Genomic DNA, 13,100 nt, shown 5'->3' on the forward strand with positions numbered 1-13,100 from the left:
TACTGCAGTTTAAATAGCAAATAATAAACAAACAAAACACTCACCACACAGTGGTGGGAGGGCTGGCTGCCAGTTGCGGGGGTCGGAGGGAGGGTAGTAGGAACTCGCAGGTGGCGGGAAACTTAAATATGATTTGGCGGCTGGGAATTTAGCAGTTGGGAATTCGCGAATGTGTGCAGCCCATGAAAGTTGAAAACGCGAATGTTGAGGGAGACCTGTATATTCTGTTAATACTTTTAGGTGTCTGAAATGGATTAATTGGATTTCCATTATTTCTTATGGGTTTAGTTTAGTTTAATATGTTTATTATGCACCCCATACCCATCCTGTGGGCAGTAGTCAAAAGATTACAGAGGTACATAATTGGTCCAAGGACTGGACTCCAAAGTTTTGATAGCTGAGCAAGTTACAGAGGTAATGAACTCACAATTTACAAAGGTAATGAACTCACAATTTACAAAGGTAATGAACTCCAGGTAGGTCTGGTCACAGTCATGACAAGTTACAAAGGTATTTACAGATTACAGAGGTACGTAATGGGTCCAGTGACTGGGCCCCCAAAGTTTTGATAGCTGAACTAGGTACAAAGGTAATGAATTCTGTAAGAATGGTTACTTACATTTATACATGGCTACAATCATGAACAAATTATAGTGTAATGAGCAATTCACACTTCCACACCCGGTCACAACTGTAATGAGTTATTGGTGCAAATATTGATTGTTGAGTCACACACACACACACACACACACACACACACACACACACACACACACACAAACACACACACACACACACACACACACACACACACACACACACACACACACACACACTCACACACACACTCTCACACACACACACACACACACTCTCTCACACACACACACACACACACACTCTCTCACACACTCACACACACACACACGCAACCACAAATAGGTGAGTACACAGTCGTGAATTTCACCATTCAGCAGACTTTCTGGAACGGATTAATCATGACATTCGAGGGTCCACTCTAATTGTATAAATAATGTCAACCCATTCGTGACTGTGTATGAGACTAGCCAAGTGGACACTTATTGAACAGTGACATCATTTGTTTACCCTTGAACATCGCCAAAGAATCGAACATTTCCGCTACTTTGAGCTCAATTTCAAGGTACTTTTCATTGTGAAAGCAATCAAAATCATATCTATTTCTGTAATATATCTTCCATTCTATCAAATGAGACCAAAAAAACGAGAATACAACCATAAAAACCACATGAAAATATATCGCTAAGGGGTGGCTAATGGCTGAGACATGAACTCCATTATTTATGTCCGATTTCTTTCAATTTTGGTGTACATTAAGAAGCATCTTTCCATCATACATTGCCCAAGTTTCAGTAAGATAGTCCAACAAACAGCTGAGATCCAATTCCCTAGATCAAGAGCAAGTGCCCCTCACCAGCATCAAGGAACCTCCCTTGAGGCCCGTTTGCATCTGGAAGCAAAAAATCGACCGAGCGACTGCTCATATCTTTAAAAACTTGCACGTTGAGGCACTTGTACGTGGAGGTTCCACTGTACTGTGTGTGTATTTTACTTTTTATTGTTCTTAATGTCTAGTTCTATTGCTAACTTAATATATGTTAGTGTAAACTTGTTATCTGGCATTTATGTGCATTTATAAATGGAAAAAATGGCGCTCTTCTTTCCGGCGATGTCTGGTTTCCGGCGTTAGCCTGGAACCTAACCTGCTGTATAAGTGGGGCCTTACTATACTGTATTTTTATTGGCCTTATAGTGAATATGCTTGCAACACATCTTCACGAATAAAAACAGAGTCATGAATGTACGGCGTAAATTTACACACAAATTCTAGGACTTCCAAAATGGCCACAATCAATCTGGTCTGGGCCATAGGTGTGTGCAATATAAAAAAATTGGGTTGTATGCAGGCATTGTGAGAGCCAGAAAATGGCATTTTCTTAGTATTACTGAACAATAAATAGAAGTCACATACAGTAAGAAAACAGAAAAATGGGTCACTGTAAATATATATACGGTGGACATTCATGTAACTAAAAATCAAAGAAGGAAATTTTTAAATTAGGGTGTTTGAGTGTACAGTGGAACCTCAAAAATCGAACTGCTCCCAACACAACCAATTATGTAAGTGTATTTTTGTAAGTGCTTTTATAAGTGCATTTTTGAGGGTCTGAAATGGACTAATCTAGTTTACATTATTCCTCTTGGGAATAAATTCATTCGGTAAAGGCACTCGAACAGCCTTCTGGACCAAAGAAAGTTCGATATTTGAGGTTCCACTGTACTTGGGTGTAGTACAGATAAGAAAGAATTGATTGTTAATGTTATGAATGAGAAGAAACTAGATGTTTTAGCACTGAGATAAATGTAAAGGGCAGGAGAATTTCAGTGGGAAGGGGTAATGGGATTAAATCCAGTGTGTCTAGAGAGAATCAGAACTTAGGAAGGTACATATAGCAGTAATAATAAGTGACCATTAATGGAAAGAAAAGAAAAAGGATTATAAGTATTTCAATCCAAGGATTATGAGTTAAAATAAAGGTTGGATGTGAGAAGTGGATTATAGTAAGTATGTATGCACCTAGGGGTGAGAGAATGAGTGGGTGAGTGAAAGGGGAGAGGGATAGAGTCCTGGAGGTGTAAAGGGCAATGCCTGCACTCATGAAGTGGAGTGGGGATGTTGCTGTCATTGGTTCATCAGAATTGCAATATCAGCACACTTAAGGTGTTTCTGCCCTACTTGTAATTACATGTAATTTTTTTCAGACTATTTAAATCTGTATATCTTATCCCAAATATTATCATCCAACAGAAAACTGTTGCACCAGTTCTCAAAACACTACGCAACCCTCCTGATACTGTGGCTGATTATAAGGCTGAGTATGGGTATCTGGGTCCCCAGCTGCAGGTGGCTGTGGTGAAAGCACGTCAAGCCCCACCTCCCACTGCAACTACACTCACTGCCCCCATAAGGGCCATCACACCTACCACAACTCGCATTATACAGCAAGGTTAGAAACTGCCTCAGCTCTTCTGGAACTGTGGAGGCATATACAGCCTCTCCTCACTTAATAACGGAGCTCTGTTCTTAAGATCATGTCGGTAAATGAATTTGTCGCTGAGTGAGGAGCATGCTCTAATGGCAGTGGGTTTGTGTCAACCACCCTTGATATTGTTTTAATGTCACCTTTGCACCATTTTTAACATTTCTGGTATATTTTTAAATGTTTATACAGCAGTGTACTCTATATTGTAATAAACAGAATAGACGAAATCATCTCTAATATACATTATTTAGGTATGCATAGTGATCAGAGAGCCCATCGTAAGTCCGAGTCATCGGCAAACGAGTATGTCAATAAGTGACTAGAGGCTGTAGTCCCGCAAAAAATCACCTTCCGTTTCAGTGTTTTAAGTATTTTCATTTTTGCATTCAGAATTTTCTGTGTACTATCCCTTTTTTTTTCATCACAAATGTTTTCATTTGCTCAGTACATATTCTGTTCTTTATCTACTGCCTGTCATTATAATTATCGCTGTTCTCACCTTCATCAAACACCATTTCTCCATCACCTTCCTCCTCACCATATCCTGCCCCTTCATGTATATCACCACCTCTTTGAGCATAAATTACCCTATTCTTAATGACTAACAATTTGGGTCATAGCTCTTCCTTAATAATTTAATCTCATTTTCTTTTTTGGTGACTAAACTAAATTTTCAATTCCTAGTTCCCCATGTTTCATCACTCACATGATCGCCATGCCACAAGTGACAACACTACGTGACTGTATTATGGCATAACCATTTGAGAGCAATGTAGTGGTGTCAATATTATACAGAAAATTTGGGGTGTAGGATGAAGAAGACTGTGTGGAGTCCTAAGGGGCTAATTTTCATCTTGTTGGTATTGTATACCATTTATTGGGAAAATGGAGGGAATATTTTGAGGAATTGTTAAATGTTGATGAAGTTAGGGAAGCTGTGATTTCGTGTATAGGGCAAGGAGGAATAACATCTTGTAGGAGTGAGGAAGAGCCAGTTGTGAGTGTGGGGGAAGTTCGTGAGGCAGTAGGTAAAATGAAAGGGTTACGGTAAGGCAGCCGGGATTGATGGGATAAAGGTAGAAATGTTAAAAGCAGGTGGGGATATAGTTTTGGAGTGGTTGGTGCAATTATTTATTAAATGTATGGAAGAGGGTAAGGTACCTAGGGATTGGCAGAGAGCATGCATAGTTCCTTTGTATAAAGGCAAAGGGGACAAAAGAGAGTGCAAAAATTATAGGGGGATAAGTCTGTTGAGTATACCTGGTAAAGTGTATGGTAGAGTTATTATTGAAAGAATTAAGAGTAAGACGGAAAATAGGATAGCAGATGAGCAAGGAGGCTTTAGGAAAGGTAGGGGGTGTGTGGACCAGGTGTTTACAGTGAAACATATAAGTGAACAGTATTTAGATAAGGCTAAAGAGATCTTTGTGGCATTTATGGATTTGGAAAAGGCGTCTGACAGGGTGGATAGGGGGGCAATGTGGCAGATGTTGCAGGTGTATGGTGTAGGAGGTAGGTTACTGAAAGCAGTGAAGAGTTTTTACGAGGATAGTGAGGCTCAAGTTAGAGTATGTAGGAAAGAGGGAAATTATTTCCCAGTAAAAGTAGGCCTTAGACAAGGATGTGTGATGTCACCGTGGTTATTTAATATATTTATAGATGGGGTTGTAAGAGAAGTAAATGCGAGGGTCTTGGCAAGAGGCGTGGAGTTAAAAGATAAAGAATCACACATAAAGTGGGAGTTGTCACAGTTGCTCTTTGCTGATGACACTGTGCTCTTTGGAGATTCTGAAGAGAAGTTGCAGAGATTGGTGGATGAATTTGGTAGGGTATGCAAAAGAAGAAAATTAAAAGTGAATACAGGAAAGAGTAAGGTTATGAGGATAACAAAAAGATTAGGTGATGAAAGATTGGATATCAGATTGGAGGGAGAGAGTATGGAGGAGGTGAATGTATTCAGATATTTGGGAGTGGACGTGTCAGCGGATGGGTCTATGAAAGATGAGGTGAATCATAGAATTGATGAGGGGAAAAGGGTGAGTGGTGCACTTAGGAGTCTGTGGAGACAAAGAACTTTGTCCTTGGAGGCAAAGAAGGGAATGTATGAGAGTATAGTTTTACCAACGCTCTTATATGAGTGTGAAGCATGGGTGATGAATGTTGCAGTGAGGAGAAGGCTGGAGGCAGTTGAGATGTCATGTCTGAGGGCAATGTGTGGTGTGAATATAATGCAGAGAATTCGTAGTTTGGAAGTTAGGAGGAGGTGCGGGATTACCAAAACTGTTGTCCAGAGGGCTGAGGAAGGGTTGTTGAGGTGGTTTGGACATGTAGAGAGAATGGAGCGAAACAGAATGACTTCAAGAGTGTATCAGTCTGTAGTGGAAGGAAGGCGGGGTAGGGGTCGGCCTAGGAAAGGTTGGAGGGAGGGGGTAAAGGAGGTTTTGTGTGCGAGGGGCTTGGACTTCCAGCAGGCATGCGTGAGCATGTTTGATAGGAGTGAATGGAGACAAATGGTTTTTAATACTTGACATGCTGTTGGAGTGTGAGCAAAGTAACATTTATGAAGGGGTTCAGGGAAACCGGCAGGCCGGACTTGAGTCCTGGAGATGGGAAGTACAGTGCCTGCACTCTGAAGGAGGGGTGTTAATGTTGCAGTTTAAAAACTGTAGTGTAAAGCACCCTTCTGGCAAGACAGTGATGGAGTGAATGAGTTTGAAAGTTTTCCTTTTTTGGGCCACCCTGCCTTGGTGGGAATCTGCCAGTGTGTTAATAAAAAAAAATCATGTACATGTCCATTTTTGTTTTCATTGCAATGGCCTGGCACTTCTTAGCATTACCACCTGCATCACCACTGCTCTTGTACTTAACACCAGACATATTGGAGGTATAATAATCACAAATAACGCTGAATTTGTGGAGAGAGCACAAGCACGTGTATGAACAATACCGCTAGAGTAATCTACTATGTATTGTTTACACCTCGGCGCTTCCCACAAATTGTTCGTATTATCGAAAGTTCACAACACAAATGTTCGCATGTAGGGAAGTCTCAGTACTAGTACACTGGACACAGTTAATATGTCAAAAGCAATAGCTACAGTCTCAGATGTCTTATCATAATTGAAAGTGTAGAAAAACCTCAGTGGACTAATAGGGTGGAGAGGGTGTCTGGTAAATCCAAATAACATTACAGAAATGGACAGTATTGTACCAAGCTGAATTTTGTTTGTTGTTTCTGTTATTTGTCCACTATTTGCCTTAACAGTAATGCACAGTTCTCTACCTAGTGGATTTTGTCCTTTGTTTTCAAAATCAATTTACTCTACAGATTTTATCCAGTGTTTCTTAAATTTGCTATATGAAGATCCATTAAATCAAGGTTTTACTGTAGTTTGTTATATCTCTTAGCTATAGAAATATGTCAAAGCATCACCAGAAGATCCTCTCCAAAGCACCTTAAGTGTCCCTTCTGCTCTAAACAAATTGCTGCACACATTTATTCATATATAGTATTTCAGTGTCTTCCCTCTCATCTTAGGCCAACAGTATTTCATTCTAGTCTGTCTGACATTGCATCCCTTGCCAGGATGAGCAACATCAGGTGCATCATGTATCAGTTTGATAATATTAGGTACCAAGACCTTCATGACTTCTGACCAGTGTCTGCAAACTTAGCCACTCAGCACAATTCTCTCAGTGACACAGGAGACGTTCAACAAATTAGGTTCCTCTTTTGTTAGGAGCTTAATCACAGGTGACCAAGTTGGATCTTCACATTGGACTTTCTCAATATCCTTAACAGTGAGAGGAGACTGTGTCAATAAAAGCTGCATGATTTGTAAGTTAATTGTTCCTAAACAAGTACATCAAGTTTAAATAATCAGTATAAATACTGATTGGGTGCTGATAGATTAGATCTAAAATTACCAAAAGCAAGTACAATAGCTTAAGCTTGTTCAGTGACAGACGGTATATGTAGTTCTCTTCAGCTTTGGTTATTGGCTGTTGCTTACCATCTGTCTTTTGAGATAATGCACCTATGCCATGTTGACATTAGTTTATTCTTGAGTATTTCAATTGCTCTTTCTTGACTATACTGTGCATTATGTCTGTTCAAATGGCATATCTTTCTTAAGCAGTTGAGTTAAAGTAACTGCATTAATTGAAAAATTTGCAGCTAAAGTTAAAAAAAAAAATGCTAAACATATGAAAGCTCTTGCTGTATTTGCAGTTTTAGGCTTAGGGTAATTTTGATTTACTAATAATTTTTAACCCTTTGACTGTTTTTGTCATATATATACATCTTACGAGCCAGTGTTTTTGACATATTAATATGCCAAAATTCTAGTGGCTTCAAATCAAGGGGGAGAAAGCTGATAGGCCCACATATGAGAGAATGGGTCTTTGTGGTACGTGTGCGCAGTATAAAAAAAATCCTGCAGCACGCAGTGCATAATAAGGAAAAAAAAAACTTTGACCATGTTTTTGGATTAAAACACTGACTTTGAGATGTATTTTTGTATAGCATTTATGGTTGTATTCTCGTTTTCTTGGTCTCATTTGATAGAATGGAAGACATATTACAGAAATAGAGATGATTTTGATTGGTTTCATGATGAAAAGGACCTTGAAATTGAGCTCAAAGTAGCAGAAATATTCAATTTTTGCCAGTGTTCAAGAGTAAACAAATGACGTCACCATCCAATAAATGTCCAACTAGCCATTCTAATATGCAGTCATGAATGGGGTGACATTATTTATACAATTATTACAATAACAGTAAATCTTCTATTTTTTGTGTGAATAAAATTTCAAAATAGAAAGCAAGAGTAATATAAGAGGGGCCTGGAGACATGACTAATGAACAGAGAAAATGTTATTTTAGTGCCAGGAATGTCTGCATTGTTTATTCTGGACCCTATTTTGAAATTGATATCTTTTTTAATTTGCACGAAATTCGCCAAAGTGCCAGTTTCTGACCACTATTGGGTAGTTGAGATTGGTAAATGGGCTGTTTCTTGTACTCAATCAATAGAACAAATGGAATTCTAAAGAAATAGCTATGAGTTTGGTTGACTGGAACAATGGCATTGGCTGAAAATAGGGCTCAAAGTGGGCGAAATCGCCGATGTGTATATATTGCCAAGATTGCTAACTTTGTGAGAGCATAATTCCGTAAGTTTTCCATCAAATTTTGTACTTTTGGTGTCATTACTATTGAGAAAAGATTCTCTGTCATTTCGTAAGAAAAAAAATAATTTTTTTCTTTTTAATATTTTGCGACACAGAGGGACACCTCAGGATTTGGGGTCTCGACAGTCAAAGGGTTAATTGTCACTGGTAGTAACTCTCTGAACGACTGCATTACCCAAATTGGAAAAAGCTTTATCTCCTGTAATCTATGGCAAATCATTGAGAACAGGCAAAGGAAATTTATCAGTGATAGCTTTACCATTAAGTTTCCGGTAATCAATAATTGAAAGATTTTTTGCATTCAGTTTCTTGTAATTAATAACTGGGCATGAGGCATAGTTGAGCACCACTAATCCAGAAATTTATAATTTAATATCCACTGTTGTGTATAAGCTATACATGTACATGTAGAAAACCTGTGAAAACCTGCAAGCTCGGATATAACTGCAGGTACTGAGTGCCAATGATGCATAGAATCTAATTATACATGGAATCTATCACTGTGTTGGCTAGCTGTATAGTCTTATCAATTTTTTTAAAAAGTTAATAAAAACAAATTCACTTTTATATGGGATGTTTGAAGTTGAAACTAGCAGGGAGGAGGGGAAGGTATTTTACATATAATACAGTCAATGAAGAATGAACATTTCTCTGTGTAAAAATGGAATGTAGTTAAACGTGTTGCTAAAATCTAAGTAGTGTATGAATAGAAAGAGAAATCAGGCTGTGTTGATGGCCTATTTTTGTTCAACACAAGTTGAAGAAGAGAGAAGTGTAGAGGAGAGAGAGAGATTTTGGGAAATGTTGAGTGAATGCGTGGGGAGTTTTGAATCAAGTGTGAGAGTAATGGTGGTTGGGGATTTCAATGCTAAAGTGGGTAAAAATGTTATGGAGGGAGTAGTAGGTAAATTTGGGGTGCCAGGGGTAAATGTAAATGGGGAGCCTTTAATTGAGCTATGTGTAGAAAGAGATTTAGTAATAAGTAATACATATTTTATGAAAAAGAGGATAAATAAATATACAAGGTATGATGTAGCATGTAATGAAAGTAGTTTATTAGATTATGTATTGGTGGATAATAGGTTGATTGGTAGGCTCCAGGATGTACATGTTTATAGAGGGGCAACTGATATATCGGATCATTATTTAGTTGTAGCTACAGTTAGAGTAAGAGGTAGATGGGAAAAGAGGAAGGTGGCAACAACAAGTAAGAGGGAGGTGAAAGTGTATAAACTAAGGGAGGAGGAAGTTCGGGTGAGATATAAGTGACTATTGGCAGAAAGGTGGGCTAGTGCAAAGATGAGTAGTGTGGGGGTTGAAGAGGGTTGGAATAGTTTTAAAAATGCAGTATTAGAATGTGGGGCAGAAGTTTGTGGTTATAGGAGGGTGGGTGCAGGAGGAAAGAGGAGTGATTGGTGGAATGATGAAGTAAAGGGTGTGATAAAAGAGAAAAAGGTAGCTTATGAGAGGTTTTTACAAAGCAGAAGTGTTATAAGAAGAGCAGAGTATATGGAGAGTAAAAGAAAGGTAAAGAGAATGATGAGAGAGTGCAAAAGGAGAGCAGATGATGGAGTGGAAGAAGCACTGTCAAGAAATTTTAATGAAAATAAGAAAAAATTTTGGAGTGAGTTAAACAAGTTAAGAAAGCCTAGGGAAAGTATGGATTTGTCAGTTAAAAACAGAGTAGGGGAGTTAGTAGATGGGGAGATGGAGGTATTAGGTAGATGGCGAGAATATTTTGAGGAACTTTTAAATGTTAAGGAAGAAAGAGAGGCAGTAATTTCATGCACTGGTCAGGGAGGTATACCATTTTTTAGGAGTGAAGAAGAGGAGAATGTAAGTGTGGGGGAGGTACGTGAGGCATTACATAGAATGAAAGGGGGTAAAGCAGCTGGAACTGATGGGATCATGACAGAAATGTTAACAGCAGGGGGGGATATAGTGTTGGAGTGGTTGGTACTTTTGTTTAATAAATGTATGAAAGAGGGGAAGGTACCTAGGGATTGGCAGAGAGCATGTATAGTCCCTTTATATAAAGGGAAAAGGGACAAAAGAGACTGTAAAAATTATAGAGGAATAAGCTTACTGAGTATACCAGGAAAAGTGTACGGTAGGGTTATAATTGAAAGAATTAGAGGTAAGACAGAATGTAGGATTGCGGATGAGCAAGGAGGTTTCAGAGTGGGTAGGGGATGTGTAGATCAAGTGTTTACATTGAAGCATATATGTGAACAGTATTTAGATAAAGGTAGGGACATTTTTATTGCATTTATGGATTTAGAAAAGGCATATGATAGAGTGGATAGAGGAGCAATATGGCAGATGTTGCAAGTATATGGAATAGGTGGTAAGTTATTAAATGCTGTAAAGAGTTTTTATGAGGATAGTGAGGCTCAGGTTAGGGTGTGTAGAAGAGAGGGAGACTACTTCCCGGTAAAAGTAGGTCTTAGACAGGGATGTGTAATGTCATCATGGTTGTTTAATATATATAGATGGGGTTGTAAAGGAAGTAAATGCTAGGGTGTTTGGGAGAGGGGTGGGATTAAATTTTGGGGAATCAAATTCAAAATGGGAATTGACACAGTTACTTTTTGCTGATGACACTGTGCTTATGGGAGATTCTAAAGAAAAATTGCAAGAGTTAGTGGATGAGTTTGGGAATGTGTGTAAAGGTAGAAAGTTGAAAGTGAACATAGAAAAGAGTAAGGTGATGAGGGTGTCAAATGATTTAGATAAACAAAAATTGGATATCAAATTGGGGAGGAGGAGTATGGAAGAAGTGAATGTTTTCAGATACTTGGGAGTTGACGTGTCGGCGGATGGATTTATGAAGGATGAGGTTAATCATAGAATTGATGAGGAAAAAATGGTGAGTGGTGCATTGAGGTATATGTGGAGTCAAAAAACGTTATCTATGGAGGCAAAGAAGGGAATGTATGAAAGTATAGTAGTACCAACACACTTATATGGGTGTGAATCTTGGGTGGTAAATGCAGCAGCGAGGAGACGGTTGGAGGCAGTGGAGATGTCCTGTTTAAGGTCAATGTGTGGTGTAAATATTATGCTGAAAATTCGGAGTGTGGAAATTAGGAAAAGGTGTGGAGTTAATAAAAGTATTAGTCAGAGGGCAGAAGAGGGGTTGTTGAGGTGGTTTGGTCATTTAGAGAGAATGGATCAAAGTAGAATGACATGGAAAGCATATAAATCTATAGGGGAAGGAAGGCGGGGTAGGGGTTGCCCTCAAAAGGGTTGGAGAGAGGGGGTAAAGGAGGTTTTGTGGGCAAGGGGCTTGGACTTCCAGCAAGCGTGCATGAGCGTGTTAGATAGGAGTGAATGGAGACGAATGGTACTTGGGACCTGACGATCTGTTGGAGTGTGAGCAGGGTAATATTTAGTGAAGGGATTCAGGGAAACCGGTTATTTTCATATAATCGGACGTGAGTCCTGGAAATGGGAAGTACAATGCCTGCACTTTAACCCTTTGAGGGTTTTCGTCGTACTAGTACGTCTTACGCGTAGGGGTTTTTGACGTACTAGTACTCATAAATTCTAGCGACCTCAAATCTAGTGGGAGAAAGCTGGTAGGCCTTCATATGAAAGAATGGGTCTATGTGGTCAGTGTGCACAGTCTAAAAAAAATCCTGCAGCACACGGTGCATAATGAGAAAAAAAAAACTTTTTCCATTTTTTTTTAATAAATCAGCGACTTTGCAGTATATTTTCGTATAGTATTTATTGTTGTATTCTAGTTTTCTTGGTCTCATTTTATAGAATGGAAGACATATTACTGAAATTGAGATGATTTTGACTGGTTTTACAATGAAAGGTGCCTTGAAATTGAGCTCAAAGTAGCAGAAATGTTCGATTTTTACCAAACTTCAAAAGTAAACAAATCGTGCCAAGCGTGCAATACACGTCAACTGGTGAGTCTAATATTCTTTCACAAGTGCACCAATAATATTTATACCATTTTTTACACTAATGCAGTAGTCTGCATAACAGTAAATCTTATATTTTTTGTGAGAATAAAAATTCAAAGTGGAAAGCAAAAGAATATAAGAGGGGCCTTGAGACGTGACTAATGACTAGAGGAAATGTCATTTTAGTGCCAGGAATGTCTTTCTTGTTTATTCTGGACCCTATTCCGAAATTGGCATCTTTTGAAATTTGTGTGAAATTGGCAAAATTGCTAAATTCTGACCACTGTACTGGATAGTTGAATTTATAAATGGGTGGTTTCTTGCACCCATTCGATAGAAAAAATGGAGTTCTAGCGAAATATTCATGTTTTTTGTCGACTAGTACAGTGAAATTGGCCGAAAATGGGGCTCAAAGTGGGCAAAGTCGCCGATCCGTAAACATCGCCGAGACCGCTAACTTTGCGAGAGCATAATTCCGTAAGTTTTCTATCAAATTTCAAACTTTTGGTGTCGTTATGATCGGGAAAAGATTCTCTATCTTTTCATAAGAGAAAATAATTTTTTTTTTTTTTTAAATTTGGCCGACCCTGAGAACGAGTTTCGGAGAGGGCCTGTCGACCCTCAAAGGGTTAAAGGAGGGGTTTGGGATATTGGCAGTTTGGAGGGATATGTTGTGTATCTTTATATGTGTATGCTTCTAAACTGTTGTATTCTGAGCACCTCTGCAAAAACAGTAATAATGTGCGAGTGTGGTGAAAGTGTTGAATGATGATGAAAGTATTTTCTTTTTGGGGATTTTCTTTCTTTTTTGGGTCACCCTGCCTCGGTGGGAGACGGCCGACTTGTTGAAAAAAAAAAAAAAAAGTTGAAGATGTATATACAATTATTTTTTTATTTACATTAC

The 13,100-nt window shown here is 38.7% G+C and overlaps 1 protein-coding gene across 1 annotated transcript in view; it reads left to right on the forward strand.

Annotated features, from left to right (window-relative positions):
• Positions 1-13,100, forward strand: part of Taf6 (TBP-associated factor 6) — a 68,433-nt gene that overhangs the window by 52,336 nt on the left and 2,997 nt on the right. Inside the window, exon 9 of the mRNA XM_053787204.2 lies at positions 2,849-3,047. Within this exon, the coding sequence (XP_053643179.1) occupies positions 2,849-3,047 (199 nt within the window). The remainder of the gene's footprint in view (positions 1-2,848; positions 3,048-13,100) is intronic.

Source organism: Cherax quadricarinatus, chromosome 48 (genome assembly GCF_038502225.1).
Source record: "Cherax quadricarinatus isolate ZL_2023a chromosome 48, ASM3850222v1, whole genome shotgun sequence".
NCBI classification, from domain to species: Eukaryota; Metazoa; Arthropoda; class Malacostraca; order Decapoda; family Parastacidae; genus Cherax; species Cherax quadricarinatus.